A 22,689-nucleotide genomic window follows, 5' to 3' on the forward strand; every position below is an offset into this window, starting at 1 on the left:
AGGCAATAACTTATATTTGGGGAACCAGGAGAAAATTACTTCCAAGATAAAAAGATAAATATTTACATTCTTACCTTGTATTTGTCCATCATTCTTGACAGCAATGGTTTATTGAAGACACTGCAGTAGAGCACTCAGTCATGATGCCAGTTTAGAACTGAAATCCAATATTCTCAATTTGCCAATACCAAGATTCACCAGAGGTAAAACCTCCACAAAATACAAAATCATTTCAAGATGAGATAAATGGTTAGAAGACATCAGAAGAAAAACAGAAAAAATGCAGCAGAAAAAATAGAGATTTGGAATATGTAAGTAATTTAGACAAGCCAATATTGTTAACATTTTCAAAATATTTATTAATTTATCAACAGAACCAGTGAGTTCTTGGAAATACATATGTCTATATTCTGTTATAAAAATTAGAAAATATATAAACAAAAATACAATCATGCATGGTTGCAAACAATTTTTAAATAGCCTTGTTTTGTATCTTTTTAAATTACTGATGTGACTGTTCACTGTGGTTCCCCAGCCCTGCAAACACGGGCTCCGTAGTTAAGTGGACAGGTTTGTAACTCTCTGTGGAAAACTGCTGTTACATTTTTGTGTGTTTCTATATTCAAAAAAAAGCCTACTTGTATTCCTTTAATGATGAGTGGAAATTAGTTTCAGCCAATCTTTCTCCATAATTAAGAAGCCAACTGAAGTTGAGTAATAGGTACATTTATGACAAAGATGTTTCCTTCAAGTGTTTAGCAAAATCCAAGGATTTGTGAACAACAGTCTCACTGATGTGTTGTTGAAGCTGCTTGTTTAGCTCTTCATCTACAAATGAATCCATTTGTGAGAAGGTATCCTGAAAATTACAAAATATTAGTTGCATTACTAAACGAGGCCAGTATGTGTTTTCCATGCATAGCTTAAATTAGCAGTCCTGTTACTCTCCCATGTCCCCAGTCATCCAGACTCTAGACCTATGGAATTGGCAGTTCATGCCTGCCTGCCCTGCCTGTAAGTTCCCCTTCACTTGCAAGTGATGTGTCAGCCCTTCATAAGCTCAGGGTTTTTTTGTTTTGTGGTAAACTGGACTTTGGAATATTACCTACTACACACAGCCACAGCTTCCAGTTCTGGAGGTGCTTACACACTGCTTCCTGTTCAACACACCTCAGAAACAGAAATCAAGCACTTATATATATAAATCAAGCATCTCTGATTAAAAGGCCAGTGAGAGCAATGATGCTCACAGTAGAGGCTGTGTCAGAAAGGAATGCCCTGACCCTTCTACCTCCAGACAGAGCTGAAGCCTTCCACTCTTTCCTGGTGCTCAGATGAGGAATTATGATCACACACATGATTTAAGCTCCCCCGTTAAAGTCTAAGCACTCACACAGTCAAGTACATTGTGCACTCAAGGACAAATGAGATCCTCTCTTTAGTAGTGCAAGGGGCTCCAATTGGAGCTTCTGTCAACACCAGGGAGGTGCTGACAAAGGCAGCATGGCACACAGAGAATATGCAGGACAGAGAGGATAGAACTTAGATACTGCCAAAGTTTGTTAAATGAGCCCAAAAACCAGAGAGCAGGCAAAGCCCCAGGGTAGTTTTCCCAGTTATGTCCATTATAACCACCTATGGACAGTTTGTTTTCTCTCTTCTTTTGTTTCTGCTACCTTAAAAAGCTTGTGCTTTTCCTTATTCAAGCACTACAACTCAAATCTCTCACCTATCTGCTGCTCCCAGCCTTGCTTTGTCTGAGGTGCTAATATAACTCCCTAGCAGGACAGACACGTCAAGAAGTCATTGTAAAATGATGGAATAAGTAAGTACAAACACATTTTCAAGAGTTGCTTCTCTAAAATGGAAAAAAAATTGTGCTCTCAAGGCTTCAACTGACATTACTGAGTTACAAAGTGGAGCACTGACAAGGTTAAATGTTTTTATAGGAAGAAATAAAATTATCACTTTTTAAAGGACACCCCTCACTGGACATTTAAAGGAGGCTGACCTCTGGAACAGTGCTGAGGACATAAAAACTGTTCCCCTCTTTCTCATCTTTATACATTAACTCTTTGTTCCCCTCAAATTTACACTTTAAAGCTACAGTGAGGCTAATAGGGATCAGTATCTCTCTAGATACTGAATCAAAGGCTCTGGAAATCCAGCTGTCCTGCCAACTACCCACACTGGGGAAAGAGCTGGGGTTTTTTACTGCTTTTTGAACAAACATTAGTTCATCATTACAGAAAAGGGCCAAGAAATCTGCACTGAACCACTGCAAAGTGCAAAATAACACCTACCATATTCATCTTGCTACATGAACTGAAGCTGTGGGAGGTGGAACTATTTATACAGCTACTTCTTCTTTATAGTCAGTCCTATCTTACACCAGTTAAAAGAAATACTTGACATGCAAAGTATAGAAACCAGAAAGCCAAACTGAGCGTGCCAATGCCTGGGCACTGCACAGTGAGCCAGCAGACACAGGTTATTTTGGTACATCATGTGGTTAAAAAAGGACACAGAGACAAGATGGTACCTTTCTTCTGGGTGTCACTGATGCAACAGGAGGATTAAAGGTCATTCCTTTCATGCAGTATGCCTCAAAAAGTTCTGTAGCAGACCTACAGCAAAATCCACAGTGAAAGAAAAATGGCATTAGATAAATACATCTTCAACTGATATATCAACAATTTAAGGGCAGCTTCTCACACACACCACTCTAATCCTCCAGCACACTTTAAGAGAACTTAGAGTAATGAGCATCACCTGCAAAAGATCAGAAGCCAACAGCTGGCAAACAATGCAAGTCAAGTAAAATGTGTCTAAAATACTCAATTGTGGGAGACAAGAAAACTGTTCTGTTGGCTTGCCAGAGCTCCAAGCACTCACTGCTTAATCTGTACATATTTAATAAAGGAAAGTAAAAGGTGGATAAAGATTATCTAGCTGACACAATCTGCTAGAATTTCCAACAGTTCCCAGTTCCTTACCGAAGAGTTTTACGAAAACTAAGCATCCACGTGAGACCAGGGAAGACCATCATATGAGAAAAGAACTGGTTAAAAGACAGGAAACTGAGGACAGTTTGTGGCCAGTTTTTGCAATGGCAGGAAAAACTATGGATTTCCACAAGGTCTGTTCCAGGATCTGTGCTTTCTAACATGCTCAAAGATGAGCTGGAGATTACCAAGTTATTTGTGGTAGTAAAAATGAGCTCCATGTGAAGAACTTCAGATAGTCCATATGAGATATCAATAAAATGTCAAATGAAATTTAGTGTTGGAAAAAGAAATCAATCTCAGCTTTACATAAACACAATAAGCTCTGAGCTGACCACTATCACTTAAGGAAAAAAATCTTGTTGTTATGACAGATACTTTTATAGGGTTGTGACCTTAATGCTGTTTGGAGTTGAAAAGAAACAGAGAACACAATAGAAATTAGTTACATCAGTGTATAAACCTACAGATCATCCACATCTCAAATATTGCAACTGAGTCTCCAATTTCCTCATCTTGAAATGCTTAAGTTGGTAAAAGTTCAGGAATATGCAACAAAGATGAGGAAAAGTATGGAACAGCTCCTGTCTGAGCTAGATCCCTTGAGCCAGAAGAGACAGTAGGTGGAGGGATGATATGATAGAGGGCCTACCAAGTTCTGTGGGGCATGGAATGAGTGTAGAGCAGATTGTTCACTTAATCTCCCAGAGCAAGAACCAAGGGCTGTTAAATGAAGCATACTGGCACCAGGTTCAAAACAAAAGACAGCAGGTCTTAACCTAAGGAGCTGTGGACTCATGGGACCCTTATCAAACAATGCTGCATTCACAAAATGTGTGCTTTGGTTCAAGGGACACTGAACAGTTTTAAAAAGAACGCTATGAAGAGCAAAGTACTAACAGAAACTGGTATTAGGTTCAGGAAATCCACCAGGCTGAGACCAGTCAGAGGCCAAGACACTGCTCAGAGCATGTCACAGAATCACAGACTATTCCGAGCTGGAAGGGACCCCAAGGATCATCGAGTCCAACTCTTAAGTGAATGGCCCATAGAGGGATTGAACCCACAACCCTGGTGTTATTAGCACCATGCTCTAACCAACTGAGCTGACCTCAGAGCATGCCTTATATGTATGCCCCGTTTTTACTTTTCACAAGGCACCTGCTTCCAGCCACTGCCAGGTAGGATGCTAAATTAGACCCTCAGTGGAACCAGCATGGCTGCTCTCGAGTTTTAACATACTATGGACCTTACGCTGCAACTTGGTTTCAGGTTTACTCTGGACAACCACAATTCAGTGATCCTGATCCATATTCAGATCAGGGCTGCTGCTGAGGAAATGCAGAAATTTTGCTCCCGTGGGAAGAAAACACACTGCACTTTGAGATTTTTACCCTTGTCACAGCCTGGCAGCAAGTATCAAAAGAAAAAAAAAAAAGGGCAGCCAACATTCTGTACTGGCAGAAGAACAAAGAGAGTTTGAAGATCAGAATCTTCTAATTTTATGGAGAGTTATTTTTAGGAATTCCTTTAATAAAGCATAAGCAACAGCTTCCTTTCAAAGCACTATTTTAAAAAACCCGATCTCTTTGATAACTCACCTTTGGCTGAAATCAAGTGAAAGAGCTCCTGAGCCTTCAGTTGGAGCTCCAGCAATAAGGTGTGCTGCAAACTTCTGCACTGTTGGATGATAATGTCTCTGAAAGAAAGGAAGAAAGAAGGCAGTTGACTGAAGGATGAGGGATAATAATTTATTTATCTACAGATTCTCACATTTATTTCCATTTCTATAAGATGGAACATTCTGTTGTTGTTTTAAATAGAAAAAGCACCTCAAAATCACTCAGTTTGTAGGGTTAAGTGAATGAGAACACTCAGTCATACATTTATTCACTGTATGTCATGCTGTGAACATGACTCTCCACAGTTATTCTAACTCCTACTCCCAGAAAACAGGAAGAAAGGGCCAAGGAAGCCCTCCCCAAACCCCAAACTCTGACTGGAACAACAGATCAAGGTGTCTGTTCCTCCCTGGACAAGGGCTGGATTTAAAGGGAACTTGACAAACTGCAAAAGCCTCCAAAGGAATCCTATTAAACAACCTGCAGTAAGATCCAGTGTTATCATGAGTCCATTCCTTCCATATCACTGTGTTGCTCTTCCTCTTTGTATGGAATAGGCTCATGTGGGCCAGATTTGACTGATAAGCCTGGAGACCTCTGTTCTCTATTTGTATAAAGCATATAAACATTTAGCAGCTATTTACTGCTGACTTTTACTTCCCAATTCACTCAGTTACTAACCTGAAGTAAATGCAGCTCCCACAGAGCTGTGTTCTGAGCATTGCAATGCTCTGGTTCATCTAGTTCTGGAAGATAAACTCCACTGCCTTGAGACTCATTATCTAGTAAGAGGTCCATCTTTGGGAACATCTACAACACACAAAAAACCAACTGAGTTGCTTTTATTACACATCCAATTATAACATGGCTAAGTCAGTTCCAGGATTCATTCCATGTTATTGAGTTTCAGCAGCATTTAAGGACACCCTGTTTTCATCATTCTTGCTTAAGATGCTTTAAAATATTTTGCATAAAATCAATTTGTCAAAAAATTCAATAACCTTTAGTCATCGAGTTAAAAATTTCAACAAGTAAAACTTACTTGCATGAATATCCTGTTTGTTGCCAATATCCCAACACTGGAATTTGGAAGTACATGAAGAGCAAGTGTGGAAAGTCGCTTTAGGAAAGCAAGAGCTCGTTGCTGGGAAACTTGCTTTCTCCGCTTGGCAAACATGACATCCAGGCACTGGAGCACAATCCCTATATCCTCATTGGTACCACCTCAAATGCAGAATTTCAGAAAAAGAGTAAATAACCATTTTGTGGAACATACAGCTGAATACTCTGCTATGGACTGGACACTGGAAACAGCACAAAAGCCAAGAGGTTCAAACACAGTTCTCATGGGATATAGACATAAGCATACACCCTTTTTTGGTAAAAGTACTCCAGCTTTGAATAGAAAAAAATGTATCATTGTTTCTGCACTCCTTTCTAAGAAAATACTTGTTCTGTCAAAAATGTCTAAACATTAGGCACAGCTACTGTTTTAATTCTAAGTGCATCCATGTCATGTCAACCCATGACAATCCACTGTATCATCTGTAAATTATTAAACAGTGCAAAGATTTAGTCTTTTACCCATCCAGAATTGCAGAATATTTTTTCTTAATATTTCTCCATTAGTGAATACGCATTAATGAAGTTAATTAAAATTATGTTAGTTTCAAATTTTACAAATACATTTTCTTAAACTATTCAACTTCTCAGAATTATTGGGAAATTTAGATTTGAAAAATAAAATGCCAGAAATATAACAATCAGAAATATACACCAGAAAATTTTAGAAGACAGAATTAATTTTTAAAATAATTTAAATTTAATATTGGAAAAAGTAAAGATTCCTTCCCTGTTAGAGAAAGAATTAGAGAAAAACCCCAGAATTTCTAAATTGCCACTGTAAGAAACAATTATAAGGAAGTAAAAATATTTAAATTGAGGACAGGGTAAAGGCTTATCCAAGACCACATACTCAGCACTCCCTAATGAAATTACATGATTAGAACCTGTTACCATGTATTGCAATAATACTTCAAGTACTTGTATTGCAGTAATGCAATGTGCAACTTAAGAAAAAAGTAAGTTAAACCAGACAGTAATTTTTTCAGAACTCAGGCATCTTAAAACAACTGTAGTTTATTAACACTACATTAAGGCTGTGACACCAAAGAGGCAGAATAAACATTATCTAGGTAAACATTGAAAACAAGAATCTGGCATTACCTGCATGTAGGCTGAACAGTGTCTTGTAAAGATGTGTGTAAAATTTCATCGGATCAATGTTAAGAACATCACCTATTAACATAATCCCAAACAAACACATTTACTCCATTGATTTATCAGACAACATTAAACAAAAGTTTGTTTTTAAAAATCTCTTACCTTGACCAGAAAGTATATGAAAAGCACTGAGAATGCAATGAAGACTCTCACGATAGCTTAAATCCTAAAAATACAAAACTGATTAAGTACCCAAAAGAAAGCAATTTTAAGAAAACTGTAATAAAAGTAAACTCAACTTACCCCAGATGCAATAAGAGAGTGAAGAACAATCAACAGGTCATCAAAAAATTCCACATTTATGAGATGAGCAAACCTTGAATCAAAGAGATTTTTATTTTTAGCTAAAGATATTATCTGTGAACTCAGTTCAAAGTATTTTAAGTTGCCAAAATCCACACCTTAAAAGCAGCTAAATCAAATGCTGAACATTTACTGTCTTCTCGTGAAGGAATGATTCAGCCCCCAGCTGCTAATCATGGCTTCCCAATAGCTCTAGAGACATGCTCATGTCCTTCAGGAAGTAATCAGGCAAAATAATGGAATCACATCACACCCTGCTGGGTTTGAACCACATTGATTCCATCATGGGAAATTTCACATCACACTGAAATGGTTTTGGAAATAGCTGAGAACTTCAGCAGAGAAATAAAGTAATTACAACTAATTTGTCAGGGACCCATCTTCTCCCACCGCTTTTATAAATTCCTTTCAAAGTCAAAAATTCTTTTAGTGCTTTATGTCTTTTCCAACACACACAAAAGAAGGCAGAGTCAGTTCTTACTTTGCAAGACCTTCTAGCACAGCTGGCAAAAGTGGAGACTTCTGAGCTTTCTTCAAGATTCTAAAGTAAGTTACGAATACAATATTCAAGGTTTCTGTGTGCTGAAGGAAAGAAAACAAAACTAAATACTTAATCATGGAAAACAGACATTTCTACTTCACTTAAACTCAATTGAAAATGCTTCTCTCTGTTCAAGTCTGCACTGAAGCCTTCCAAACCAGTCCTGGCTCTGCCATTTCCACTCTTCTTATGCAGAAAAGCTCAAGTCCTGCTCTCCTGCTTCGACTTTGTTCCCTCACACCCTCCTGGCTAAACAGCCCACACCAGTCAAACTCCTCCTTTCCCTGAAGGCCACTCTGAGAGGCTGATAACACCCACTACATGGTGTCCTACGGAATAGGGCACCTGCAAGACATATTGCAATGGATTCAATACCTTTTTGGGCAGAGTGCAGAAGGGAATAGGAATGACTAAGCTGGCCTTCCTGGGCAAACTGAGTCCTTGGTTTACTAAAACCTAGACCTCTGGTACAGGCAAAATGTTTGTTATCTGACAACATTCTCTAGAGATATGGAATGCTGACAGGCTGGAATGAAGACACTTGATTACCAAACGGTTAGGAGCAGCCGCTTTGCAAAAGTAGGGAAATAATCTCTAAATTACTTACCAACTTCAATTTTTTTTCTTTACTTTCTGATGCTTCTGCTTCCAGGAGTTCTCGTTCTAGTTTCTCTTCCGCTTTCTTCCACTGAAAATACACAGCTGATTTTAAAACAACAGATTAAATGTTTCCAACCAGTCTGGATATCTAGGTTGCAAAGATACCCAGAGAACAAATCTTCCATGCTTGGTGAGTTACATAAGTCACCCTGTGACTTATGGTACCTACTGGGTAACCAGCTTAGATATTGCTATCAGAAACAACCAATCAAAAGCATTATCAGTACAGGAAAGAGCTAAAAAAAAAGATAGGAAGATAATTAAATTCCCCACAGAAGCTCATAAATGTTCAAGTACAATGCAAACACTAATCACTGATGCTGAGAGTTAACAATGGCAAGAACAGATGTGCAATCATTGCTGGAACAAATTGGAACAAATTGCTACATAAAGTTGCACAAGTAGAGCACGAGAAAGCACATGTCATACCTTTCTTTGCATTCTGGAAAGATTCTTTCTTTTCTCTTTGTAAGTCATGAACTTTTTCTTTGGTGCAATGTCTTCGGAATCTTTTTGTAACTCTACTTCCTTAATTCTTAAGTGAAGAAATACTTTTAACACCTATGGTAAAAACAAATTAAATACAATGAAAGGTGATCCACTATAGGAACAGAGGGTAAAAAATCCTGAATTCCATTCCATCCAGTGGGCTTTGCCAGTCAAAGGTTCTTCTGTTTACTCTCCTCCTGTTCCTTCATACCTGTATCTCTAACCTCTGCTCCCAGTTCCTTCCCCAGCACTGTCCACTTGCCTCTCACTTCAAGTCTCCCTGTCTGACTTAACCCACACCTCTGTCAGGATGAACTCCCAGTCTCCTTCCCTTGCCCCATACCTCTCTTTCTAACCCTCTGGCTCAGCCTAATCCTAAACTGTCTGTGGTCTGACAGAGTGGGGACTTTCTGCTTGTCTGTAGCCAGCAGCCATGCTGACTTTGATGTTCAGATTTTTTTTCAACCTTTGCCAGAAGAATATTGTGAGGTACAACAGAAGGTCTCTTACCTCAGGTCTGACATCGTAATTTCTGCCCCTCACAAGGCCAGAAATGACCTTAACCACACCAAGTGAAGCATAGCCCAACTTGTCTTGTTTAAAGAGCTTCTTAACTGCCTCAAAGCACAGTTCAGAAATCTGAAAAAGCAAATCACACAGACTGTTCTGCAAAGCCAAGTCCACAACAACAGCTAGTAGCAGATGATACTCGTGGTATTTACTAATTAGAAAGTGGACACAGTCTTTAAAATAGTGAAAAGAAATGGCCACAAGATCTGGATGTTGTGGAATAAAGCTCAGAAATAGATTATTCTTCAAGCAAAACAAGAACTATTTCTCTAATCAGAAAAATCACTTACCATTTTCGATAGATCGTTCATGAGTGGAACAATGAGAACAATAATGTTGTTGTGGAAGTTGAAGTGGGGTAGGGCCACAAGCAGCTCACACAGACACTTCACTGCTACCTCTGCCAGACCCTTATATGCCTTTAATGAGATGACATTGCTTTTCTTCAACTTCCTTTGCTTCCAATCTGAACAAAACATTATTAATTTTTTTAGTGATTACTGTTCAGAATGATGGGAAGCTTATAAATATTTAAATTTTTAGTGATTGCAGGCATTCTCCTACATACTTCATGCAAGTACTATCTCAAAGACAGCAGGCTGCACTCAATCAGAGGGAAACTGATGCTGCAAACAATTTTGCCTTTACTACAAAAATTGGGAAGTGTTGACTATACCTTTAATTGTTTGTTCCAGATTTTCTAAGTAAAATTTATACTGGCTCACAAGACCTTCCTCAAATTCTCTCAGTTTCTGAGTTTCTTTTTTAACCTGTAAACATAAGAGAAATGAAATTTTATTTGGAAAGCTAAATATTGAAATTAGCCAATGGTGAAAAAAAAGGTTTAAAATAAATATCAGATATCTAAGTAGTTTTTTCTTCTAGACAGAACTTCCTAGAAATGTATTAACACTAAAATATTCCTGTATTTTTCTACAGTTGTGCTCAGAGGGCCTTCTCCAACTAGGCCCATTTCATTTACAGAGACTGAAGTAAAATTAACAACTAGATGTTATTTTAATGACTCTAAACTGCACTAAACCTACACTCAAGAAACCTTCCAAAGAATTGATTAAAAACAAGCTGCACAAAATAAGTTACTCTGCATTTGTTCAGTAAATTGTTGAACACATTTCAAAGAAATCTATGCCAGTTAGGTGACAATGTTGCATAATTTGTTTTCTTTCTAATTTTCTTTAGTGTGGGACCTTACTCAAAGGGTTATGAGAAAAGTCACCCAGGTTTGGTATACTACTTTCATATACTAGTTTTCCTCTCCATTACTACCAGCATATCACCTACTTCCTGAAAGGAAGTATGTGAGAATTAAAGGTTCAAAACAAAGACCTCTGCTCCTGAAAGTGTCACAGCTTCAGACCTTCCACAAGTATTTGTATATTTGTCACCCTTTGCTCAGAACTATAAATTTATATTAAAAAAGAACAGTGTTCATATTTGGCACAACTGAAAAAATTCTGAACTACTCATACTACCCTATAAATAAATTTGATATTTTACCTTGGTAGCCTTTTCTGCTTCGGTCAGAGGCCGAATTTTGTAAGAAGGCACAATATCTTTGAATATCTCCATCAAGGAAACCATGACCAGCTTGCGAACAATCACGGCCACATTAGGATCCTGTTCCATCAGCATGGCACGCAGCTCCTTCAGTTTTTTAATCTGGTTAAAGAAAACAGGCAGACAAAATCAGCTGAAGATCAACTACAAACCAAGGGACAAGCACAATGTACTTTAACTCAGCAGTTACTCACTCTACTTAGCATTGCATAAAGAGCCAAGAAATGCCACATGTCCCAAAAAAATTTTAATCTCAGGAATAATCAAACTGTCCTGCTATTATAAACTTGCACAGAATTATAAAAAATCATTAGTATATCCTGAAGCACTGAGAACTATCAGATACAACCCTGAAATCAGAGCTTACATAAGGGTCACACTAAAGGAACAAGGTAGTTTGGACAGAAAATACCCCAGACAGTATTATTCCTAAAACCACAAGTACTCAGAGGGACAAATTACTCCTGAACAGAGCAAACACAGTCACCTGGACCTTCACCTGATTCAAATCCTTTACACCAACCACCAACCTACGCAGTTTCACAGTCTGACAGCCCCTGAGAAGCGATACAACACTGACCTTTTCCTTGTTCTACCCATGTATTCTTGTGCCTTTGCTACTGTTTGGTCACTTCAGATCTCTGTTTCTTGACTTACCGCACACAGAGGTACATGTACGTGCCTGTTAAGTAAATGCTACGTACATTGTTGTCTGGCTCAGACAGAATGGCAGATGCTAAGGCAGCTATGTGCATCTTCCTCTCCTGCAGCTTCTGTCGCCTTTGAGCAGCCATTTCCTCAGGAGTCAGAACAGGCAGGGGCTCCTCAACAAAGTCTGGCACAAGGTGTGAGAGTTAGAAAAGAGGGTCAGTGGGCAAGTGGCTTAACAAATACCATGTTGCAAACTACAGTTCAACACCATTTCAGTGGGTGTGGTATTAACCCCACAGGAGTAACACACGAAGTTCCGCAGTCAAAGAAGCTTTAAGAATGACTTTGCTAGTGCTTATATTAACCCAGAGATTAATTTTTGCTCCACTTCAAAATCTTTTGCTTGCAAAAAGAAGCAGACTAAATGTTTTTGAATCTGTCCAGTGTTCCCGAAGTACGGTGAGAACATGGAAACTCAACATATTACCCCAACTGTGCCAAGAAACCACAGTGCTCTGCAATTTGCAGCAAATTATTCAACATTCACTTTTTCTTTTAAAAATACAATTGTTTTGCTGGTGTTTTCTGAGTATTACTTTGTTATGTCCTTTCTCAGCTTCAGATTATATTTAGACAATAATGACCCAGAAGTGGCAAAGTTAGAACTGCAACTGTTATTTGAAAATTACTCCTAACTGGATAACCAACAGCAAATCAAAAATCTCAATTTCCTGGTATTCTGATGTTCTAAGCAAAAAATTTCAAAGACAAAGATAGACATTCAAAAGCCTACACAAGCCTATGTCCTGAACTGCGTTTCAAAATGATCTGAGTAATCAACAGAACCACAGCATACATTCTTTATGTAAGACCAATATGATCCATCTTACTAGCAAAGATAGCATAACTGATAAAGGGAACTTCATGAACACATCAGTTCCAGATAAAAAATAAAAATAATTTTAAAGAAAGAGATTCTGAAGCCAGCTATTCCTCAGGTCCTGAGAATCTAACAGGTAAGAAAGCAAGCTTTGATTAACTGTTACGCTTTCATGGCAACATGGTAATGAACATATCCAAAAAATCTGAACGAAATACACTTAAACTACAAACTTCCTTAGGGAACAGCAAAGTACTCTTCAGATATGGCAATGATTTAGAAAAAAAAAAAAACATTAAAAAACCCAACACAAAGCAAACATAATGTTTTATTACCCTCTCCTTCCTCCATTTCTTCTGTACCCTCTTCTTCATCATGTGCAACATTGAGAACTGCAAAAATAAAATGTCTAGTGTCAAGCACGTAATACCGTGAAACTTTAAAAGAATAAATTATATACTTTTTGGCTACTATACCAGTTCTGGAATCTGTGTCTTACCAGGCTTTTCCACAGCTTGAGGAATAATGCCACTCTTGTCTTTGATGGGGAGCAGATGGATGAGTTCCTTTTCTGGCTCTGTCTGCATTCGTCTTGGCACCTTCTCATATTTCTCAATCACACTTTCATGTTTTCGTTTTTTGACATGAACGGGTTCACTGAAAAACACAAGGCAAACTAAATGTATCAGCCACCTAATTAGACAAGAACCATGTATGACAGTGTATCACTAGTGGTAACTAACTGGATTAAGTGTCCGCCCCTCACCTAGGCCAAGGGGCTGTGTTACTTGCCCTTCCTCCCTCCCTGTGCTCCCCCACAGCATGAGGGGCTGCCCTGACAGGGCTCAGGCTGATTAAACTCTTAACCCCCAGCAGTCCTGCCATGAAGGACAGCAAACAAGCAGGACTAGGATCCTCTCACAGGACAAACAGTCCAGCGCCTTCCTTAAGATGTCCCACAGCCTCTCTCTCCCTTACTGTGCCTTGACCTGCCAGGTGAGTCTAAACAAGGATGTGACACTGAGAGGGTCAGGGAACATTTTTATTTACCCTACTCCATGTTTACTTGCACCACTACTCCTATCAGTTTTCCACTCTGCTTACTGGGAAAGCCTATGTCACACCCCACTCTCCAGGGACAACAGCAAACCTTTTGCAGGTATGTTCCTAAACTACACTTTAGTATATAAGAACATAAGTATCTAGTCTGTGCTAATATGAACATGTAATTTATAAGTGATGTAATATTTGACAAGTTTTTAAGAACTCTTACAGTCGACCAGAGTAAAGAAAATTGAAAAGTTCTCCAGTTTAAGGGAACACTATGAAAGGAGGTAAAATCTAGTAAAACAGGTAAAAAAGCAACTACTTCCATTTTTCCACCATTCTAAAAATGTTTTGGCATAATGAATGTAAAACACATAGACCTACATCTTGCAAAACGTCATTAAATAAAAACACACAATAAATTTTGAGTTTTGCAAGACTTTAAACTTATGTCACATCCAGTTAGCTTGGGGAGAGGGGAAGGTTTAAAATAAATTTTTTTTAAATCAAGAACTTGCTATGTGGCTACAAGAAACCCTGCAGTAGAGTACAGCACAACTGCAACTTTGGAAATGAAAAGCCATTTACTACTTTCCTTCAAAACTATACTAAATTATTAATTAGTAACTGATTACTGATGTTAATCAGTACTGCTACAGATGATTAGTAACTGATACTGATATTAATCAGCATTAACAAATTAAAACCACCCTAGAGCAGTTAGGTATACACTCGTTTTCACATTCATCAAAAAAGGCAAGTTAAGATTTTCAAAGAATCATGTAATCAGAGACTTCTGTAGAAGGATATTTGTAAAGACTTACAATTTTAATACTAGGACCACTGTCCTTCTCCATACTTCACTGTGAACTCTACCCAACACCTTGCTCCAGAAAACTGGTGACAAATCTTTTGTATGAATGTTTTGGTGTTGCATGTGTTTACAGACATGGATTCCAGAACCCTTTTTTTTTTCCCCAGCAATTTGCAATGCAAAATGTATAAAGGCCCAAAGTCCAGGGAATGTCCTGAATACTCTATACAGAAAAAAAGACTGTTTACAGATTAAAGCATTTCTTTCAGTTTGAGAAACGCTTCTCATCTCACAGCCAGGGACCTCACGGGCAGGAGCACTGCAGAAACAGTATCCTGAAGGTCAGGTAGAGCAGGTGAATGTACTGAGAGACGCCAATACATTAATACTGAATGTACTGACAGGCTAAGGAAACACTAAACTGGAACTGCAAAGAAACACCAGGCTAAAAGGGACCTCCCAATAGATGTATTGCATTACATATTAATTGCACAAGGCTGAATTAGTACAAAAAGTAGACATCACAACAACACTCACTTAGAAGAAAGATCTCTGGTTAAAAAGGATGCTTTTTGGGCCAAATCTTCCATTAATTTTAAGTCATCTTCATCCATCATGTCCAGTGGAAGAGCATCTTCTTCCTCTTCTTTGTATTTTCCAGCTATTTTAGAAGATAATGTTTACAGATTAAGATCTGGTATGTATATTCAAACTTGAAAATCTAACCCTGCCTAGGCTTGTGAAAAGATTTTACACCTTACTTCAACCTGGAGCTCACTGACCTTTATGCATGTCTTTTGTGTTATCCCAGAAAACTGCCCCTCTGACATCCAATAATGATCAGCACAAACACATTTCTACCATCTCCAACTGTCAGATCTTGATGCCCTAACAGCTACATTTTATATTTTTCACAACTCTCCCTTTCTTTTAACAAGAACATCAATTATTTGTACACAGAGAATGTTGTTTTCTTGAATTTCACAACATAAAGCAGCAGAATATTTAGTAACATTTATACCTTCTTGCTTACTAAAATAACTCTGAGCACTTACCAACTTGCTTTTTCTTGCATTCTTCCAACGGAAAAGGCTTTCTAGAAATAGCATCTCTGACAGCCTCCCTTAGCTTCTTTTGTTCTTTTCGATACTTCTTAGCAGCACTCTTCTGCTTATACTGTTTATTCTTTAATTTGTTGTCAAGTTTTATTTGACTAGTTCTCAGTAATTTGCGAAAGCTTGGAACTCGCTTTTTGTTTCTTCTCTAGGAAACAAACAGAAAATGACAAGTCACTGACACATTCACAGCCTTTTGTGAAATTTATTTCACTGGTTAAGATCTCATTAAGTTCCTCTCTCTATTAGGGCTGAATAACATGTTTCTTCCAAACAGTATCATCAGTTAGCTTCAAATTTACACAACCGTGTTACGTTTTTGAGAAGAGACACCCGTGATGAATGTTCTACAGAAACATTGTTTAACAACCTTTTTATTAAACCCTATGTCTATCACTTTAGACACATGGACACTCAAAGCATGGCAAACACGTTGTTAGGGTGCTTTGTGTGCTCCCAAGCACTCTGTTCTCTCTTCAGGATGCTGTTGTTCCCCAACACACGGTAAGTACTTTGGGGTACTTTAAAGTACAAGGCCACAGCCTCGGGTAAATGTTCTCCTGCAGCACACTTCCCCATGCTGAGCTGTAACTTTCTCCGGCCTGAAAACTCTCCCTGACCAGCAGCTGCGTGGACCCGGCAGGGCTGCCTTGCTGCCTGCAAGGCTCAGAGCAGCAGGATGCAGATGTACGAGTTGCAGGTGCCAAAGCTCAGGGAGCCACGGTGGCCGTGGGAAACAGGGCTCAGGGAGAATCCGGAGGCACAGGACAACACAGGCGTCCTATGCCAAAACACCAAAACAATCCCAAGGGTGCTCGGGGTGGAAATGGACTGGGATTACCTACTGACGGCATGGGAAGGCAAGGGCTGTGGAGAGAAGCCGGGCATGGAAGCCTTCACTGGGGTGCCCCGGCACTGTCCCTGTGCCGGGCACAGGCGATACCGCGGAGCGGGGGCAGCTCGGACCCCGCTCGGCTCTTCCCGGTGCCCCCCGCAGCCCCAGGGACACGCCGCGGGCTGTCCCGCTCCCCCCTGTCCCGAACTGCCGTTCCGACCTCCTTCCATCCCTCGGTTCCGTCAAAATCACCTCCGAGGGACGCGGGACGAGGCTGCGCTTTGCCGAGACCCCGCCGATACCTGCCCTAGGCACCCCCGCATTGCTCTGCCGGGGCCGCGGCGGCACCGCCTGCTCCTGGGCACTGCTCCCTACCCCGCCCAGCCCCACGTGGAGCCCGCGGGAACTCCAGTCTCCGCTCCCCGTCCCGCCCGGCGCCGCTGCCCCCTCAGCCCCTACCGGCTTCATGGCGGCGGCCCGCGCGTGCTGCCGGCGGCGGAAGCGCTCCCGGCCCGGCCCGGCCGCCGCCACAGCGGCCCCTGGCGGTGGAGGCCGGCGGGGCGCTGAGGGCCGGGGACCACACCCGCCCCAATTAATGTACATTTTAATTAACGCCGCAGACGCTGCCGCGCACCGAAACAGGCCCTTGTCGGGCCGGAGGGCTCGAACTGGGCGCCCCAGCTTACCCTCGGCTCCTCGGTGAGGCACCAACCCCGCGGCCACCAGCTCTTGGAGCACATTTCAGGAGAATGGAAAAGAGGCATAACGCGCATCTGCTATAAGTTTTATTTACACAGGAGTTGGTACTAGTGGTCTTAAAGGAAGGCTTGATCCTTCTATTTACAGTTATATACAGATTTATAGTTGAAAAGTAAGAAAACTGTACAAGATAACACAAAAATATAAGACAAATTGGATCCAATTAAAGTAGTGAATACATAAGTTAAGAAAAATCTGACATTTACATTTCAAATTGTAATGTTATGAGTAGCATATACGTAGTTTTTAAACCAGAAAGCAATGTAAGTTACACCACACTAAATCTTTACCCCGATTATGCAGACTCTGCTTTTAAACACCAGACAACTGGAAGCCTCCTGCACTTAAAAATACATAATGATAATTTTGACTTGATTTCCAGAGGGACCAGTTAAAAAACCCACATGTAAGGAATTTATTTACATTAAATATTAGCAAAAATGGATGAAGAGAGTGCAAGTGTTCCTTACCTGCAGTGCTATCCATATTAAATTTCTGTCCCCTACAACCACAGGTTGTTGTACAGCATCTTTGAGAACAGGAAATGTTTGAAAGTAACTGCTGTGACACATACAATATGACCAGTTAAAAGATGTTACAGAATTAAAGAATTCAGTATCACTAAACCTTTTGAACTTCAATATTGCACACTAATAAAATCTGTGTCTGCATTATTCCCAAGTTTTAAAAGCAGGTGCTTCTTTGATAACAAAGTCCGCAGATAGCTTTGTCATTATCTAGTGTTCACCATTACATACAAGTATTTGTTAGTTGGAAATGGCTCAACAAAATAAAACTTCTGGTGGCAAAACCCTTTCACAGAATACCCACTCCATTTACTCCACAACCAATACACCAAAACAAATGCTTAACACCACTCACTTTGAAAGCTGTACAGTGAAAATAGTAGCCCTGTTCTTACCACTGTTTAAAATTCATATTATTTTTACTCTAGGTTTGGGCACAATACTTCTACAGTTCCTGAGTTAAGTACATTTGCCCAGACTGAAGAATGAAGCTGCAACTTAAAAAAAACCAAAGAAAACAAAACACAACCACAATAAGACAATACCCTTTCCCAAATTTTAACCATCTTGCACATAAACATACCAAACCACCTTATTTGGTCCTTAATACTTTCAACTTGGTAATTTTGGAGGTAATGTTTGTACCAAAACATTTGGTTTGGATAGCAGTTTTGGGGCTTTAAGATTTAGAATTTCCCTCATCCCCCCAAAAAAGTGCCTTTGCGGTATTTGTAAAAAAAGTTATGCCTCAAAATTTTTTTTTAAGTACCAACAGAAGTTATTACAAATGTTTATTGCATTGAGCTGATTCTTTTAAAGTATTAAATATGAACTCCTCAATTCTCAGTTTTATAGGTTTTAGTATTCTGTGTGAAAACAAATCTTCCCACGACAAAAACTAATACTGGCAAAAGGGTGAAGATTTCATCAGTTCATTACTCCGCTGAGAGCTATGTCATTTTTCCATCTCATTTTCACATTTTCTATAGTGTTTTTTCCACATAGAAGTGATGTGAAAGCTTTTAGTCTTCAAGTGGTTTTCCACATTTTCAATTGACTTCAAGGATTAGTTACAAGGATTAGTTTTTCGGTGCTGGGCTGTGGTTCTTGTCTCCTTCTTTGTTGTCCTTCATCAGCGAGGCAAACACCTGGCAAAGTAAATTATTAAATGAATATAAAAAAAGCCAGTCTTATAAAAAGTAGCTATATTAACACCCACAATATTAGCATGGAGCTTAATTTCTAGAATGAGACATTAGAAAGGAAGTGCCCATTGCTCAGAAGTCAGACAAGCAGCAGACTATAAAAGAGTCATCAAAAGAAGTGGTCCATATATTCATGTGCTGACATCTCTGATTTCATATATATATATAGAAAGAGAGAGATACAAGAAACTCACCTGTGCCCATTTCTTGTTACTATTCTGCATCTGAATAGCTGCAATACAACTAAAAAGCTTTTCTGATGTAATATCTTCTGGAAGTTTTGTTAGAAACTGTGCTATATGAATGAAGTCCATCTGTAGGAGAATATCTTCATATAACCGAAGGATTCCTAATCCTGTCCTAAACAAAAATTCTTCTCCATCTCTGCAGAAAACGTCCCAGACACGACAGGCCAGATCAAGTGGTAATGACTTGCTGTAGAGTGTAAAAATCCTACAGTTAAGTAAAAAAAGAAACAGTTACAACTGTAACTTACTTCAGAAAAACAAAAATACAGCTTCCTGTAAATCTCAGTTACATTAGCTCAGAATAGGCAGATGACAACTTATTTCATACACTCTTATTTTTCCCATATTTCAGCAATCCACAAATCTCCAGTTTTTGAAGTCAGAACTTGTACTCTGAAACCCATCTCTTCTTATGCCACAAGAAATCCTCCACTGGAATATCCTCTCCCTTAGGAAGCTCTGGCTAAAGTTACAAACCTCTTCATACTCAGAGTACAATATACAGGTAAGAACTTAAGCAAAGATGATAAATGTATAACTTAACTTTTACCATTTAAGCCATACAGTTTAACAGCTCTGTTCATCATTTGTTTCCTAAACTAAATCTAAAGCCACAAATCATCTCAATGGAGAGCTACATCCTCTGCTAATGAAAATTGAATAACTATATTTCTATGATACATTTTTGAATTTCTATTCACATTAAAAGTCTGGAAAATCTAAAGACAGTTGCTGTTCTATTTTTACTGAGAAGAGTCCAACCACATTTTTTTTGCAAAGCTTATTTTTAAAAGGCATTCATTACACATGGGCAGAGAGCTCATGCTGTATGTAACATATTGTAGAACTCCTCCCACAAATTTGTAGTGGTTTCTTTGATACAAAGCACAGTGTTCTCTGTTTTCTCATTACTGCTATTGGGAAGTGGTTCATGCTGAGACTTAATGCTTACTGATAAGCTGCATCTCATAGGCAGGCAAAGTTCAGATGACAATGTTTTTATATTATTTAATTCCACCCAACTCAATTCACTCTATTAGAATTATTATATGGGTTAGAAGTTTCTGTATGAAGCTTATCCTTACACACACACACGAACAGACATTCTGTATTTGGCAGTTCTACCACACTTCAAGGATGCATGCATTACTGCCTTCCATTGCAGGCACATAACGTAGTTTGGTACTCTCTGGTTTACAACATTTGTTATTTCAAATTGTTCACTGTATTTTTAGTTTATCCCTTCCCAAATCAGGTCCTAAATTTCCTCCTCCCTCTACTTTTAATGTCTCTATTCCTGTAGTCATACTTTCTTCAGTAGCTGATTATGCTCATTCCATCCACTCACAATCAGTCATAAGACTACTATGGTGTAGTAGCCTCCTCTCCCCTACTTATGTTACACATAACTGCAGCAACAAGAAAATGAACACACAGGACCCCATGTGTCTCATTTTTTAACTGAGTACATCCTGGTTAATAAAGTTTGAATTGTGCCAAAGGAACTGTGGTTGCACAAAACAGTTCATCACAATTTCACAAGACCTAGAAAGCTGAGGTACATAAACACCTACCAAATGACATTTTTTTATTCTTGATTTCTAGCAAAAATAGAAAGCGTTCCAACAGTTCTAAGGTTAGGGTTGCTATGTTCTATGAACTCACCAGTCTATCAAATATATGTCTGGAGTAAGACTGTATGATTTGAAATGAAGAAACAATTTGGGAAGATTTTCTTCAAAAAATACTTCAAAGGCTGCAAAGTACTTCAGCATCTGTAGAGATAGTAAAGCACCTCATAAGCAGTCATCAAAATAACGTTTAGTTGTAAACTAACACAAACCCCACCAAGAACTGAGGATGTCACATAGCACAGTGTGACTTCTTAGGATAAGTAAAATTATTAAATGTTTCTAGAGGAAAAAAATCAAAACAATAGAATGGGTTTTATGGATTAGTATCTGATATTCTCAATTTTGCAGAGAATCAAGGTTAAAGTTCTCCATTTCTCAATAGGACAAAAGGAAGTTATCAATAAATCAACCATCCTTCAAGACAAAAAAATGTTACAGTTCAAAACCAGAAAACTCTGTGCATACCATGCTGTGATCCACACGGAAAAAGGCCAGCTGGCATGGCTTGTTTAGAAGGTTAGCAAAGGCAATGAAAGCATCTGCCTCTTCCAGATTGAGAATGAGCACAGCAGCAATGAAGGACATCCCTTGTACCTTCAAGTGGGAAAAGCATCAGGCAAACATAGGTGAGTAGGTTCAGTACATCTTATATCTTTGGAAATGGAAACATTTACAGTCTGCAATACAAACACCATTGCATAACATTTCCAGATGAATAAAGACAACACAGATAAATTTTTATGCACGCGAATAAATTTGATTTCAGCAAGAAATACAATATTTCTTCAGATGCTGGTTTTAGGTGCTCAGTGGAAGTTCTGGGAGGTCTCATGATCACAAGTCCTCAGGACTTGAAATGCAAGAAAGTTAAAACCACACAGGCTGAATGCAGAGCTCATAAGAAACAAAGTTTGGCCTCAACTTCGTTGTTAAGATATGGGAAAAGCAATCATGGAGAAAAACTTCACATATGGGACAGTTTAGACCCAGACATATGTTGAAATTGAGTCAAAATTCTGTTTCAGAACAGCCAATACACATCTCTCCACTTGCCAAACAGTATTTGTTCACATATGTAAAATTACTTCTAAGTGGTTAGCTACAATGCAAGTTTACATTTTTCCATGATTACCCTCTCACAAACACTTTAGCCTGCAATAAAAACTGAAGAGCACGATTCTTGTAGTTGTTAAGTGATCATCTGAATACTCATTATACTAAAAATAATTTTACCAATTTCAATTGCAATGATCATTATTCTACCATCTCTAAGCATTCATGCTGCTGCTGCTTCTCAAAAAATAAAAAATGCACTCAGCATTTTAACCGACTACGGAAAAGAGTACTGATATGCATCAGAAACAATCCAGCAGCTTTCCATTTTCATGGGATAAATAGGTGTGGAAATAAGATTACATTAAATTTACTGCTGTATAAACATAAAAAAAAGTGTGATGAGAAATATCCAGGCTAGTTGTGTTCCTAATGAAAAAGAGAAAGCTTATCCATGAAAAATTACTCATTTGCCTTTTAAAACTCCACCCTGGGAACAAGCAGTCTCAGAAAGTGCAAAGTTTATAATCTCACTTAAAGAATATGGGAGAGTCTCCAAAAATGAGGTCACAGATGACAGAATTCAGGCCTAAAAACATTCGAACATGAAAAACCAACCAGTTATTTATGCAGAGTCCCAAGCATATCTGATTTAGAGAGGAAGACACACCCTGTGCTAAATAATGCTTTGTTGCATGGATGAGATTTAAAACTTTTCAAGTGTTTTTGAGCCCAGAAGCATTAGAGCTTGTAAAAGATTTTCCTAGATACCCCCAGAAACAAAGACAAAAAAAAAACCCCTGCTGTTCATTATTTATAAGCTTCTGTAGGCTGACACCATTGAGAGAGAGATATTAGGTTTAGTTGGTT

At 38.9% G+C, this 22,689-nt stretch overlaps 2 protein-coding genes and 1 long non-coding RNA gene across 6 annotated transcripts in view; 1 reads left to right on the forward strand and 2 right to left on the reverse strand.

Moving 5' to 3' along the window:
• Window positions 1-338: 338 nt before the first annotated feature.
• Window positions 339-17,193, reverse strand: NOC3L (NOC3 like DNA replication regulator). 3 transcript variants are annotated; one of them, XM_051800548.1, is made up of 21 exons: window positions 17,080-17,193; window positions 15,499-15,706; window positions 14,981-15,104; window positions 13,082-13,239; window positions 12,918-12,974; window positions 11,756-11,886; window positions 10,992-11,153; window positions 10,150-10,243; window positions 9,764-9,939; window positions 9,414-9,542; window positions 8,844-8,975; window positions 8,362-8,442; window positions 7,695-7,795; window positions 7,154-7,226; window positions 7,013-7,076; window positions 6,854-6,925; window positions 5,670-5,851; window positions 5,309-5,437; window positions 4,607-4,704; window positions 2,543-2,627; window positions 339-859 (listed from the first exon to the last, which is right to left on the reverse strand). In XM_051800548.1, the coding sequence occupies exons 1-21, from the start codon at window positions 17,164-17,166 to the stop codon at window positions 728-730; spliced, it is 2,475 nt and encodes an 824-aa protein (XP_051656508.1). In that variant the 5' UTR covers window positions 17,167-17,193; the 3' UTR covers window positions 339-727. The 3 variants fall into 3 exon arrangements, with proteins under 3 accessions (XP_051656508.1, XP_051656507.1, XP_051656509.1); XM_051800547.1 differs by lacking the exon at window positions 17,080-17,193 and adding an exon at window positions 16,853-17,011; XM_051800549.1 differs by lacking the exon at window positions 17,080-17,193 and adding an exon at window positions 16,696-16,777.
• On the forward strand, window positions 16,990-21,252 carry LOC127476989 (uncharacterized). Its single transcript, XR_007906803.1, has 3 exons — window positions 16,990-17,092; window positions 19,485-19,637; window positions 21,149-21,252. It is a non-coding gene; the product is annotated as an uncharacterized LOC127476989 (long non-coding RNA).
• TBC1D12 (TBC1 domain family member 12) overlaps window positions 17,166-22,689 on the reverse strand; it is a 43,212-nt gene continuing 37,688 nt past the window's right edge. For both annotated transcript variants that reach the window (XM_051800561.1, XM_051800562.1), the window contains 4 exons: window positions 21,232-21,360; window positions 20,798-20,907; window positions 19,079-19,337; window positions 17,166-18,827 (listed from right to left, as the gene is read on the reverse strand). In XM_051800561.1, coding sequence (XP_051656521.1) covers window positions 18,759-18,827; window positions 19,079-19,337; window positions 20,798-20,907; window positions 21,232-21,360 — 567 coding nt within the window. In that variant the 3' untranslated portion in view covers window positions 17,166-18,758. The remainder of the gene's footprint in view (window positions 18,828-19,078; window positions 19,338-20,797; window positions 20,908-21,231; window positions 21,361-22,689) is intronic.

This window comes from Manacus candei, unplaced genomic scaffold (genome assembly GCF_025592945.1).
Source record: "Manacus candei isolate 608988 ecotype Guabito, Panama unplaced genomic scaffold, ASM2559294v1 h1tg000050l, whole genome shotgun sequence".
NCBI lineage: Eukaryota > Metazoa > Chordata > Aves > Passeriformes > Pipridae > Manacus > Manacus candei.

What these genes read in the sequence shown, in the direction of transcription:
- NOC3L (XM_051800547.1), bottom strand. Translation starts at nt 16,996, where the DNA reads ATGTACATTAATTGGGGCGGGTGTGGTCCCCGGCCCTCAGCGCCCCGC. An exon ending in GGGAGCTGCATTTACTTCAG is followed by an intron (nt 4,705 to 5,308) that starts GTTAGTAACTGA and finishes CCTTTCTTTCAG; the next exon opens with AGACATTATCATCCAACAGT. An exon ending in CAGTGACACCCAGAAGAAAG is followed by an intron (nt 860 to 2,542) that starts GTACCATCTTGT and finishes TGTAATTTTCAG; the next exon opens with GATACCTTCTCACAAATGGA.